The sequence below is a fragment of the Gossypium hirsutum genome, chromosome D06, assembly GCF_007990345.1.
Source record: "Gossypium hirsutum isolate 1008001.06 chromosome D06, Gossypium_hirsutum_v2.1, whole genome shotgun sequence".
Classification (NCBI taxonomy): Eukaryota; Viridiplantae; Streptophyta; class Magnoliopsida; order Malvales; family Malvaceae; genus Gossypium; species Gossypium hirsutum.
Window position 1 is genome coordinate 26,544,949 of NC_053442.1, and position 14,123 is coordinate 26,559,071.

The following is a 14,123-nucleotide window of genomic DNA, read 5'->3' on the forward strand; positions in this document are numbered from 1 at the left end:
CATTCACTTCAAGGAATGAGCAAAAAAAAAATCCGAACAATAGTGTAAGCATATATCATATTCCTTACCAATAAGATTATATAGATATCATTCGCTTCAAGGAATGATTAATTAGTATGAGTTATTGGTCATTTTGTTCTAAGAATGAACAATTAGCAATCTTTCGAATCATCCATATTCTTTTCATCTATTTGTCAATAATGACAAGAGGTTCCATTTTATAATTGCTATGTATTGTTACATTCACTTTGAGGAATGGAGAAAAATCAGTGGAACAAATAATTCATTATAAATCAAATGTACAGATAAAATTGGAATTTAAAATATCAAACTTGATATAATACTAGTGCCAACAAAAAATTCATAAACCATTGCAGACATGTATGAAAGTTAGTTCAGAATCATACATCTCATGTTCACTAAAACTTTTCCATTTATAATTGCTCATATAATTTCTCTAAATAATTAACAAATATAAAGTGTATGAACTACCTTTAACAACTTTACGAAAGTAATAAGTTTCCTAGGATTGTATAGTAAGAAAATATAAGGCATTTATAAAATCAAACCACACAAGTTGTTTTAATTCTTCTTATCAAACAACAAATGATTAATACAAACCATATTCATAGAAATGCAAACGGTCAAATTAATATAGTAATGATCATTTTTAAGTTTATGAAAATGTTTTCAACCAAAATAATTCAAGAATTAAAAATGACAACAATTAAACTTGAAATTCAATATTAGAACCAACCCAAAAAATCAATTTCGACATTCCTCAAAAAATTTAGAACTACGCATGTATGAGTATTGAAAAGTTTCAAATTGTATAACTAAAATAATAATAGACATTAAAGGAACGTAATTTATATTCGAACTAAATCAAATCTGAACAATCATAAATTTCATAGGTTTATCAACACAAATTTACATACTAATATATTTTTAGCCAAATACATAATTTAATTATAAAATCTACTATAGCAACATAAAGAAATCAATAAATATTCATTTTCATGAACAAATAAGATGTTTGAAACCATAAGTAATCCATGAAACCAAAACTTAAAATAAAATCATCTCAAATATTTAAACCATATATCAAATTAATTTAATATCTAAAGATGCTATTATTGAGAAAAAGTGTAAAGATAGAGATCTAATTAAGTTGATGTACCTTTCTTATTCAACGAAGCTTTGATGGTTATCAACAAGTAAGCAAATTTAAACTCCAATAGTAGACTTTGAATCCAATTAAAATTTATCAATAGCAAACTTTGAGAATGGATATTATTTCACAATTTCATATAGATAGCAATATCAAATCATTCACCATCCTTAATAACATAAAAATAATATAAGTTAATCAAAATAATTATAATTGATCATGAATTAGCTAAAAACAATCAAATATGAAGCATTAAATAAAAGAAACTTCCTGTAAAAACTTTAAATCTTGTCATCTAAGATCTTGAAAATCATGGAGAATAAATTTTATCGTCGATAAAAGGTTTTATCACTTTGAGCAAGATCGTACTGATAACGTGTTATAAAATAAAGAGAGATAGAGAGAGTAAAGAACAAATAAAATATGAGAAGCAATAGAGAATGTTTTTTATTGATCAACGGGATGATTACAATGCTTCTTCAAAGTTTCTATTTATAGGCATAAGAAGTATAAATGAAGTAGAGATCTAATTCTAATGACTATTAGAATTTAATTTTTGATTTTGATGGACATCCACTTAATAAGATATTCATAACAATAATAATAATATCTTTTCGAAACAACTTAGTTTAAGAAATTTCGATCTGAAATCAATTTTTTCAATAATGGTGAAAAGTGAGTATTACAATTCTCGTATTCCAACTTGGTCCATAAGTTTTTTCTTTTATTTCTTAATGTATCTATTGGAGCGAGCCCAATAATTAATCCTCCGTATTCTGTAAGCCCATTAAGGGGGTAAATACTGGCCACGAGTTTTAAAGCTACTCCATACCTAAGGCGAGGATCAAACCTTTGACCATTGGTTAAGGTAGGAGAAACCCTTGCCATCTCACCTAACTCTTGTGGTTAGTCCATAAGTTATTTTACTTCTAGTATATCACATTTAGTTTTGATATCTTTTTCCGATGTCGTATTTAATTAATCAATAATTTACATTTAACTGACACTCGTACTCGAAAATTTTTTTACTTAGCTACGTCTTTGATATGAGTTATGACATCAAAAATTTTGGGGTGTTATAATAATATTATTGACTGAGTTGGTGTCACAAGTCAACTTGACGCTAACTCAGGATTGATGATAACAATATAACAACACCATGATAAATAATTGTAATGTGCTCGAGTATTTAAATTTTAATTTACTCACAATTTAATCTCTTTTTTTCATTTTAATATTGTACACATTTCATGTGTTATTATTAGTAATTTTTAAACCATACGTTTTATTATTTATTTTATGTTATTTTTAAACACACTTCTATGTTCTAAATATGTAATTTCCATACATATATGCGTGTTATAGAATTTTTTAGTATTCATAACGTTGTTGATTGAGTTTTGAGTTGATGTCATAGATCAACTCGACGTTAACTCAAAATTGATGATAACATCATGGTAAAGAATTGTAGTACATTTAGTACTATTAATATGATGCATTCACATGTTTAAAATTCATTTTACTCACAATTTAATCTACTTTTTTATTTTAATATCGTACATATTTGATGTATTATTATATTTAGTTTCAAACTTGTGTGTGTGTGTGTGTGAATAGAATGATTATTTCATGTTGTGAATTAAAGTTGGGAGAAATTGAAATCCAAGCGGTAATATGTGAATTAGGTAAGATTTTAATTGGAGAGTGAAATCATTACATTTTACAAAGAGGCAGTCCAATCCATAAATCCGGCCCAATACCTTTATAATTCTCAATACGAAAATCCACAACCAAGTTACGCAACGCAGCGTTTTTAGTTGTCGATGGCCGCACTAGCTCAGCCTGCGTGTTCCTTCACCACATTCCTTGGTTGCTTCCGCCCTTCCCCGAGAAGCTTTTCTAATATTAGGGTTCATCCCTGTCGGAACCTTTCGACCTCAATGAGTCTACAAAGCTCCGAACCTGTCGCCACCAAAACCGATCCTCCGACCGACGACGATGTGCTGCTGCAGTACGTGGTGCTTCGGAGAGACTTAATAGACAAGTGGCCTTTGGGGAGCGTGGTGACGCAGGGATGCCATGCTTCGGTCAGTGCCATTTGGTCTCACAAGGACGACCCCCACACCCTCCAGTATTGCAGCCCTGATAACATTGACTCTATGCACAAGGTAACCAATGTTCTTGTGTTTATTCTTCTTCTTTTTTTCCCACCATGAATGATTTCTTTTACATTCAACAGAGCGTAGTGTATTGTTTTGAAAAACCCTGTTTATGATTTTTGGTCAATTGGAGGCAATCCTCATTGTGGCACATTATTTTCTCTTCTCATACTGGGTTTGTTGTAGACCTTTGATTTGCTTGGAGTTTTATCCCCCCAAACGTAATGAGAATTGATCATTTTTAAGTTACAAATAATCCCATAGCAGAACTGAGAAACAAAGGAGAGAGGCATTTATCCCATAAAACTATCCAACAAGGGTGTTTAATGCAAAACAAACATTTTGGATACCTATCCAATTCTTTTCTTACACTGTTGTAAATATAGCATATTTCATGGTTTCAAATTAAACAAAAATTTGACCATATCTCATAACAATGAAAACCATGAGGTGTTAATTGTAGGGTGATTTGGTGCTGTATCTAGAGTTGTGGATGATGAGCTAAGTGGTGAGGTTTTGGAACATGTAGGTAACACTTGAGGTGAAGGGAGAAACCCAGATATTGAACTTGTCAGAAAAGCTGTTGGCGGCGGGTATTGCTCATAAACTGTGGATTGAACAGCCTGAAAACTTCCCAACTTGCCTGGCTACAAAACCCTACCCCAAGTCCATGGTATCGCCGTTTTTCAAGAAATTGAAACTTTGCAAGTGATTGTTTGATGGTGGGTTCTAAATCATAATAATTTAGCTTGATTCTGTTGAATCCCTCTTTTGTTCTAAACTATGATTCTCTTGACATATGTTCCCTGTACGAGTTTAGATTTTTATATTCAGTATTGAAGCAGCTAGAGCTATTTGCCTAGGACTCTCTCTAAACTCAAGAAGATTGGCCCTTTTTTTGTTTCTTTATAAATAAAAGATGAAATGCACACTCTAATTTCTGTAGTTTTAGTTCCGATTTGGATAGTACTACTTGAATTTAATTCAGATTATAAATCACAAAACAGCATACAAACACAAGCAAGGATAAGGATAGCTAGGCCGTAAATGAACGAATAATTTGTTTATTTTTAAGTTTGTGTTTGTTAATAATTAACTTGTTCATGTTCATGAATATTTTCACAAATAATGTTCATAAACAAACAAATCTCTTTTAGATGTAAAAACAATTTTAAATAATTATATTATATAATAATTGAACAACAGACAATTTAGTAAATGAACATAAAAAAATAAAAATAAAACTTTTTTATAAACATAAATGAATCGAATGAGCCTTCAAATTTTGTTATCATTAATTTAATTTGATAAATGGACAAAAACAAAACTACTCATTGAACCGAACGTAATGTTCATTTACAACTCTGAGGATTATGGAGCGAAGGAACTGCTAATAGATGTCTGAGAGGAACACTCTTCAAAGAATCAGCGAAATAAAATAAAATTCCCGTTTTAACATTGCCAAAAAGCACTATTTTAGCTATGGGTTCAAAGATCCTTTCTAGTTACCAAATATGTAAACTCCAAATACAACACATGTCAAGTGTTTGGTGCCCCTCCGCTGCTGATAGATAGCACAACACTATTGACGATTGAAGGCAGCCCAGCCATTTTTTCAAAACAAGGACCTAAATATCCTGTATTTTCAAACATAAAACACCAAAATTACTATGCATTTCAAAATTCAATAGCAGATTTAACTAACAATGACTACCAGTATCCATGAAACAATTGATGTCGAAATATTATTGCATCAACTGCCTCCCTTTTGCTTAAGAGCGATCTTGTCCCCGAGACTAAGAGCAATCCCCTGGGTCTTGCTCCTTATCCGGATGTACCCACTCAGTTTCCCATCAGCTTGCTTCTCAATGCTCACGTTTACCAACGCATCCTCCCCAAACACGCTCTTTGCGTACAAGTTCGCAGCCAGGAATCCACACTCACCATCTAGCGCAGATCTGAAACGCAAACCAGCCAGCAAAAAGGATTCGAGAATAATCTATGAGGATCTCAATTGAGTGAATTTACTACTGTGTTCAAACAGATGTATTGCAAAACCAACATAAGGTTATCATTCTACAAACTGATAACAGATTCAAATACCTTTTTCACAACAATAAAGTGACCATTTTATAAATCATATATCAGGCTGTATTATTAATAATGTGCAACCTACAGCTTGGTACACAGAACCAAAGGATGCTCGGTTTATTTTCAAATTTATATAATATTTCTAAACAAGACAAACTTACGGTGCAGTGAGGCACTTCATGTTAGTTGACTTGATAATATGGTCGAGGAATTCCTTCTCATTTTTAATTACAGTGTTTACAGCAACCTGAATCACAAACAAAACGAAATATAATAATAAAATTGAAACATCAATGCAGATGAGAACTGATAAGTTCAGTCCCAGGAGAAGCTTCAAAATTGCATATCAGTTACCCTAAGAAACAAATTATATTTGAAAGCCATCCATATTGGCCAGTTGACTAACAGAAATAAGGCGGCTGTAAATGCAATGTGGTAATAGTAAAAATGGAAATAGTTCAAGCAATACCTTATTTTCCCACTCAAATTCTGCCCACATGGTTCTGAATGCAGTATCCATACAGACAGCAGGAGAAATATAGTCCATGATATCAATGTGAATGTCATTCAGAACAACTACTGTTCTCTCAAGCACATTTGAAGTTTCATATACGATGTTGCCAAATATGACTCCAGTCTCAGTTGAAGACACCTTGATGTTGACCTTTATTTGCTTGCTAGATTCAGGAGCCACGGTATAATTTTGAGGACGCTCCATAAGTTTCAGATCACCCATAGTAGCCAACTCCAAGCACAAATTCTGAAGGGTTTCCCTGGTTCGGTTGACAACAGTAATATCAAGAACAATATCATAGTGATGGACGGTGACATATGCTTCTGCATATACCGGATCACTAAATCCTGTCAGTTGAAGAATGCGGTTGAGCTTATTTGCATCATCTGCATCCTTGACAAACTCTCCAGTTGCTCGTTTTAAATCATCTTGAACCTCATCCTCCAATTCCAGCTGACTCATACCCTGGAAGTTAGCAAAGGAAATTTGACAAAAAAACCAAGAAAAAAAATAATGAGTCAATAATCAAAGAGATGCAAAAGCACAAAGGTGAACCAAAGGGATAAAGCAGAAAATTCTATCAAAACAAACAAAATACAAGCTTAACCCAGAAAAGAAATTGCATGCATGGCAAGATATTCGCACAAACCAAAGATGTTAAATCATGCACATAAGTTAATGACCACCAAAAAAGTTCTTACCTTTCGACTCTTTAAATGGTAAAAGTCAATAAGGTCATCTGGTTGTGCATGAGAAACCTGAGCTTTTGCCTTTAATTCCTCAGTTTCTTGCAACTGTTTCTCTGAAAGCATTTTAACAAAACTCTGACGGCAAGACTGCAACCATATTTTTCTGATCTCATCACCAGTATTGCAGAATAATCTTATGCACAGAACAATTCTATCGTAAGAATCATTATCAATTGGGTGTGGAAGAACAGGAGATTGTCCTAATTGCAGCAAAGAGACAAAGATCAGCAATGCCTGTGTGGTTGCTTTGTTAACTTCAACTTTTGAAGGCTGTACCTCTTCCAGTCTCAGAACAAGTTTAGTCAGTGTGCAAGCAACAACTGCAGAGAGGAAAAAATCGCCAGTGAGGAGAAGAGATCTGAGATTCCCAGAAGTCAATGATCCCTGAACAATGGTAGGAGGGGAGAAAGCAGTTTCAGATGCAGCACTCTGGGTTGCATAAGTACCATCAGCAAGAATAGCAGGTCTCCTGGAGGAGACAGTAATGGAGTTTGATTGAGGAGTTTTCTTTGAAGCATCAATAGCTTCCGCTTCCTCAGAAACAGAGTAGAAAGGCAGCTCTCCAAGACACTGCTTGATGGTTGCTATGCCACTCTCAACTTCAGATGGAGAAAGGCAATATTCTCCAATGATCCAAAGGGCACAGGAGCAAACCCGTGCAGCTCGAATCTGATAGAATGTGTCCAACAACCGTGTTATAATGGACATCCTAAGTTTAGGGTTGGTTTCAATTATTTCTCGAACAAAAACTATAACATCAATAGCTGAAGCAACAGTACTGTCTCCTAAGAAATCCATCATCAGATGCACAACTGTGCTTGCAACTTCTGGGAACTTGATTGCGCAGGAATGGATAGCTTGAATAAGCATTTGTCTGTATTCTCCATTCTTCTCAAGTTCTCCAGTTTGAGTTTTCATCACTTCCTTCTTCAACAAAAGAACAACTTCATTGATGTTTCGGGGAGTTACTAACTCAAGAACAATATCAAGTGTCTTCCTTTGGATGTCAAGATTTGGACTTGAAAGTGCCCTAAGCACATCCATGATCAAATCAACCATAATATCACTATGAGAAGACTTGAGCTCATTCAGCCGATCTAGCACAATAAGCTTCACATTGTTATCGCTTTGAGAAAGAAGAAGCTGACAATAAGTGTTTGCAGCAGCTCTAATAGCAGTAGGAGCAGATGACAGAGAAACAAGGGTGCCAGCACATTCATAAATAACTGCAGTTGAGGGGGCATTTAATAAAGATATAATAATCTTAATATACTTCCCTTTCTCCCCACGATTTGTTCTGCAAACCTTACGAATCAGCTCTAACACAACCATCTGAAGCAATTCACCCCATTCTGAAACCCTATCAACATGGGTCAAAAGGTAATTAATGGCTCGATCGTGTGCACAATTAAATAGCATAAGAAATGCATTTCGCTTGGCAGATGGATCCTGCTCTGTCGAAAGGACCTTCTCAATCATTTCAGGTGCATCAACCAGGAGCTGCTCGCCTTGTGGAAGCTTATATATTGACATGACAGCCAATATAGCATTCCTACGAATAAATGGATGCCCATGCTCCAGATTTTGCAAAACTGAAGGGATTAGTGGCTCAATGATCTCTGCCTCATTCAAGCGGCAGAGAAATCTCAAGGTCACACCACGAATATATTCATTAGGATGTTGAAGATTGTTCCTCAAATTTTGGCATATTAAGATCATTTCAGGTAATATCCTCCCTTTCAAATCAGTTTTCTCAATTATCTCCAAGTATAGAAGCAAAAGCTTTTGGACGGTGTGATCCTCCGAAGGCAAAACATATCTGACAATGGTAATAAAAAGCTGGGGGAGGGTTTCACCATTCAACAAAAGCATAACTGCTTTCTTCATGGCATCAATCTTTGCAGGAACATCATTGCCTTCGAGTGCTTCCTTAATTTCATTAGCAATTGCTGGTGTTCCTTTGTCAAAGTGAATAAGAAGTGTACAAGACTTTTCCATTTCTTGCTACTTTTCTGAACAAAATTCAAATCATCAATATATATATAATGCAAATGGTGGTTCTCAATGCGGGGACTAGAATAAAATTATATCAGTGTAAAATATGCATCTATAACAAGAAATTTAAACATAGTTTATACAAATCATTCAGAAAGTCTTACAACAGGAACAAAACTTTTGTTGGCCAATTAAAATAGGACCAATTTAGTAAAAAGATTGCCAGTTGCTTCAAATGCCATAAGTTCGGTGAAAATTTAAAAGACAAATCAGCTCCATGACCATCTTCCTAAACAATACCCTCTCACATTTACCTCCAATGTGCATATTTGAGTAATGACAACATATCATAACTACAACATTTGCAGACAGATCATGCACAGAACATTGCTCCTGAACACTTCTAAACAATAAGGTCACCAACTAATGCACTGTTTAGATAAAAACTTAGCTAGAATCTTGCACGAAAAACTATAAAGCAAACATATATTTTTCAGACTGCTAGCAAATACTTAACGGGCTATTAAACTAGGTATCTCATAATTCACAGAAAAAAAGGAGCTAAATTTACAACTCAGGCAAATCGGCCTTAATGCCACAATTGAATCGTGGTTATTTCAGAAAATTATTAATGTAAGATCACCGTTGATCTGTCTACTGAGAAAGAAAAGGATGAGATATGTTAGTTTTCATATTTTTAATTCCAATATTAATGCTGAATTCATCATGTAAAATCAAAGCATTACGAAAGTAACAAACAAAAATATACAGTGCGAAAGCGCAACTATACATGGAAAGTGTAAAAAGGTAAAACCATATTGAATCCACAGAGCACAGTTCTATTCTGATTTGTAGTATTACTACAAAGGATTCGATCAAAATTTCAAATCACAATATTAGGAAATCCGAAACCTAAATCGAAACATTCAAGCTTCTAATGCAAACAAACAAAAAAAAAACCAGCAACAACAGAAAAATGCCGCGAAACTGTGTAGAAAATAAATCCACAGATCTCGAAAATTGGAGACATATAGAGAGCGATGAACCTCGAACGATCAGAGAAACTGACACTTTTTTTAGCGGATGGAAATGAGGGAAATTCGATCTTCAAAACAAGCGCATCGTTTTGCTTTCTTTCTTTCGTTCTTTTCCCCCCCTTATTATTGTTCTACCAGATCTAAAGATGTATTTCGAGTTTAGACGGTGAGTTTGTGGCAATTTCAATTTGGTAAAAACTTCATCTTCTCCCTCTCCATTTTGATGGTATAGAATTTGGTCTTTCTCAAAAAAGAAAAAAGGTAAATTGCCGAAAATAAAATTGTGTTAGCAACTATTTTCTTTTTGGTCACCTTCTATTAATTTGCTTCCATTAATTTGAGGTTAAATAATGTTATTTTACATTCATTTTAGTCATCCAATTTTAGTAAGTTTATATTTTGATCACTCATTTCTTTTCTTTTCTTTTTAAATTAATTTTATTCTTTTCAAAAAAGAAAAAAATACAACGGCACATTTGATTCACTAGAGTGGAATAGCTATTTTATGAGAATGAAATAAAACTGTAATGAAATTGAATAGGCATAATAGTGGTTTGGTTGGATATAATGGGATGAGTATTGTAATAATATTCATGCATTTGGTTGAGAGTAATAGATATGTAATAGCAAAAAAGAAAAAAACAAACTCGAATGACGAATATGCCCTCTAATAAATTAAATTATGTTTTTATTTTTGTAAAAATTATTAAAAACCAAAAGTGTTAAATGCTAAAATGACAAATATACCCTTTAGTTGTTTTTAACATCTAAATCAATTATATTTTAATATACTTTATTGTATACTATTACTTTTGTATTTGCACATAACTTTATGTTTTATAAATTGAAGATCCAATTATATTACTTAAATATGTTTACCAAATATCCAACATTATATTCCATTATAGTAACATTATATTTTTCCTTAATAACATCGTTAGTATTGTTAAAGAGTGTTACTATCCAGATAAAAATATTGTTAGAGAAGTAGCACCAACATAATCCAATAATCATCTCAGCATCCATCTTAACATAACAAATCATGGTCAGCTTTCAAAAGTCCAATTATAGTAGAAGACTCATTTACACATATACAAAAAGTGACAATATTAGTATTACATACTTCCATGTCATTATATCATCCTACAATTACATACAAAAAGTTATATTACTCCACCACCACACCCAATTACACATACAAAAAAGTGCAAAACCTACAATTACATACAAAAAGTGATATTAGTTCACCACTGCACCCATCTACACATACAAAAAGTGATGAAACTCTATGACATACAAAATGTTATATTCATCCACCACCACAGCCACATCTTTAATGGGTAGAAATAAATTTTCTCAACCATGCAAATTGCATAGAAGGTGGTAGACTTAGAAAAACGAGCATTTGCTTTGGATGTTCAAGAATTTTGATCAATGCATCAACTGCTTATCATTTGTTAAACCTTCTATTTCACCTAAAGACATATAGAGAGTTTGTACTTTTTCTTGAATGAGCATTCCAGAGGCAATGCTCCTACTTAATTCAAGAGTCCTAATATTATCACCCAATAATGTGATAGCATCGATAAGTGAAGTAGAAGAAATTGGTTCACTAACCTCAGAAATCTTTTTCTTCTTCTTTGAAAATGTAGAATTAGCTTTGTTTGGATTAGACGGATGCGATTGTGTAGCCAAGACATCCATCTTATCTAAGGAACACCAACTTCGCATCCACTGTCATTGCTTCCTTCTTCAGTATTCCTTTCATTAGCAACATCCTCAGATGTAATTCTTCTAAAATATCAGTAATTGTTTGAGTATCTTTCCTTGTGGCTCAATCTTTTGTGTATATGGAAGTAAGTTGCTCATAATAAGGGAAACTTCGAGTTTTGAATTGCCCAACTTTTTTATGACTTTATAAAAAATATTTCATAAGTGTTATATACTATATGGATATAAGTAAGTCAAAGAAGAAAAGAAATACAATATGAGTCCCATACTGCACTTTCAGTAACAATCATCTGCCTATGCTCATCCTAACCAAAGCCACTGTTGTCTTTTCCTTTGAACATATCGTAAATAATTGCCCAATCCTTTTTCAATGTCTTAATCCTTGATTCAAGATTAGGTTTAGCCTTTAGCATTACATGAATAAAAGTTTTCCATCATTCTTTCCAATTCAAATAAATAACCATCATTGAATCTCATATTTGCATTAAAAGTTTCAACATTGTGCAAGTCTACTATACATGAAATCAACACAATATCTTTTTTCGGAACCCATTCCTTTTTGGTTCCTCTGGAATTTTGGGAAGAAGTTGCAGTTGATTGTGAAAAGCCTAACATACTTTTAAAGAAATTGCACATAATCAATTCATAGATAAAAAAACAACCGATTAATACAAGAATAACATAAACACAGCATCAAAGATAAATAAAATAATATAAATCCTTTCAAACAACACTTTCAGACCTATTAATTTCTAGATGCTTGCCATTCATTGAACATTTGATTTGCTATATCAATTATATTAGGTTCATCATCCTCTATCACATTACTATTTAAACCTTCTCTTAGCATCGCTTCAATAGGATCAAGACTCTTTTCATTTTGAATAAATTTATGAAGTAAGCAACAAGCAATAATGATTAATTGTACACCCTCACAAGATAAAATATGGACTACTAAGTATACCTCATTTAAGTTTTAATAAATCAAAACATCTTTCAATAACGTTGCGCACTGATGCACGTCTCATATTGGAAATTTCTTCCGGAGTACTTGGTCAATGAGCTTGGCGTCATTCATTCAAATGATAACTTTGTCCCTTAAAAGGTGCAAGGAATCCCTCACAATTTGTGTAACCAGCATCAACTAGATAATAACAACCTATATTCAGAAAACGATATTTATCAATGTATTGTTTTCAATATTAGTATGATCTAAAAAAAATAATTCAACTTCCTCCATGTCTATACTTTACCATGAGGAACTTTTAGTCCATGTCTCCTAGTAATGGCATCTAGAAGAACTCGTCCATCAGCAACAAAAACTTTTTGAGTTTGATTTCTAAATTTATCATTTTTTTCACCTAACATATTTGTTGATATGTCACCTTTTCGAGTTCGATTTCTAAATTTATCAACTAATAGGTTCCATCTAAAGCACCTAAGCAATTCTACAAATAAAGTAAAAGTCAAGTTAGGATACAATATTGAAATCTAAACCAAGTGAATTATTTCTAAATAATATATATACTTACTCCAATACCTTGAACCATTTCCACCTTGTGTCTGTAGAATTAGCTGGAACTAGCTTTTTAAATAACACATCTTATAAGCGTATCACACCATTTAATACATTGTGAAATGTTCTACTAACGGTTTCCCTAAATCTATTAAAGTGATGCTTGATAACTCAATTTTTAAGGTGATGAGCAATAAAATGTAAGAACATTGTCACTTGCTCATCTACAAGCATGTTCCTTGATGACTTCAATCCTTCTAAAGTTTGTAACATCTCACATAATTTAGAAAAAACCAAATCTATTTATCCTAACTTGTTTAATACATGTCTTGTACTAGCATGTACAAGTCGTTTCACATAATCTCTTTGAGCATAAAAATCTAAAATGTATGATCTAATCCTTGGTCTATAAGTTTGTAGGCTAGAGACGACACTCAACATAATTAAGAACCACCTCACAACTGTATACATTTGCAACCATATTGCCAATGCAAGACCAATTCTTTTTCGCCTATCACTTTGTACTATGAAAGACAAATGAGTCATTGCTGCAAGATACTAAAGTGTTACACATCTTCAAATCATATTAAAGAGCAAAGATGAAACAATTCTCTAACTAAGAAGATAATGAGCAGCAAATATGCCACCATAATCAAGCTAAAATAACCACAATGCTAAAAGCTTCCAAAGCAAACCAATAATAACGATGAAATAAATTTAAATCGATTGTAGTAGATTTAAATAATTTGAAAAAGATTTAAATCGATTGTAACTGGTTTAAATTGCTTGTAACTGATTTAAATCAATTGAAACATATTTAAATCGATTGTAGCATATTTGGATCGAGTGAAATAGTTGCTGATATTTTTCATGCTTCTTGCTACATTTCTCTACTTTTGTTTTTTGTGAAGCACAATTCAATGGCTTCTTCGAGCTCCCTCGAGAGCTCAATTCCAGCTCCAAGTACACTTCAATTTTAGTATTCCCCCCATTTTAGTTACTATTGCTATTAATTGTCTTATGAACTGTTCTGTTTTTTTTGGTTGAAAAACAAAGAGAGGTCATTTAAGTTCTCGTCTCATCACTTGCTATTGAGACAATCAACTTGAAATTTTGCTTACATGGATAAGCAGTAAATTGAAATGCCCATAAAAATCAAA

The 14,123-nt window shown here is 32.9% G+C and overlaps 2 protein-coding genes across 3 annotated transcripts; one reads left to right on the forward strand and one right to left on the reverse strand.

The window, feature by feature from the left end:
* Positions 1-2,898: 2,898 nt before the first annotated feature.
* Positions 2,899-4,275, forward strand: LOC107901631 (putative peptidyl-tRNA hydrolase PTRHD1). The gene is made up of 2 exons (XM_016827705.2): positions 2,899-3,339; positions 3,860-4,275. Exons 1-2 carry the CDS (start codon positions 2,995-2,997, stop codon positions 4,040-4,042), a joined length of 528 nt encoding a protein of 175 aa, XP_016683194.1. The 5' UTR covers positions 2,899-2,994; the 3' UTR covers positions 4,043-4,275.
* Positions 4,276-4,601: 326 nt separating this feature from the next.
* Positions 4,602-10,031, reverse strand: LOC107901630 (coatomer subunit beta-1). 2 transcript variants are annotated; one of them, XM_016827704.2, is made up of 6 exons: positions 9,749-10,031; positions 6,637-8,696; positions 5,891-6,400; positions 5,583-5,668; positions 5,045-5,288; positions 4,602-4,967 (listed from the first exon to the last, which is right to left on the reverse strand). In XM_016827704.2, the coding sequence occupies exons 2-5, from the start codon at positions 8,680-8,682 to the stop codon at positions 5,084-5,086; spliced, it is 2,847 nt and encodes a 948-aa protein (XP_016683193.1). In that variant the 5' UTR covers positions 8,683-8,696; positions 9,749-10,031; the 3' UTR covers positions 4,602-4,967; positions 5,045-5,083. The 2 variants fall into 2 exon arrangements, with proteins under 2 accessions (XP_016683193.1, XP_016683192.1); XM_016827703.2 differs by having other exon boundaries at positions 9,726-10,031.
* Between the last annotated feature and the right edge of the window lie 4,092 nt (positions 10,032-14,123).

What these genes read in the sequence shown, in the direction of transcription:
- LOC107901631 (XM_016827705.2), top strand. Translation starts at nt 2,995, where the DNA reads ATGGCCGCACTAGCTCAGCCTGCGTGTTCCTTCACCACATTCCTTGGT. An exon ending in ACATTGACTCTATGCACAAG is followed by an intron (nt 3,340 to 3,859) that starts GTAACCAATGTT and finishes TGGAACATGTAG; the next exon opens with GTAACACTTGAGGTGAAGGG.
- LOC107901630 (XM_016827704.2), bottom strand. Translation starts at nt 8,682, where the DNA reads ATGGAAAAGTCTTGTACACTTCTTATTCACTTTGACAAAGGAACACCA. An exon ending in ACCATTTAAAGAGTCGAAAG is followed by an intron (nt 6,401 to 6,636) that starts GTAAGAACTTTT and finishes GCTAACTTCCAG; the next exon opens with GGTATGAGTCAGCTGGAATT. An exon ending in ATGAAGTGCCTCACTGCACC is followed by an intron (nt 5,289 to 5,582) that starts GTAAGTTTGTCT and finishes TTTGCGTTTCAG; the next exon opens with ATCTGCGCTAGATGGTGAGT.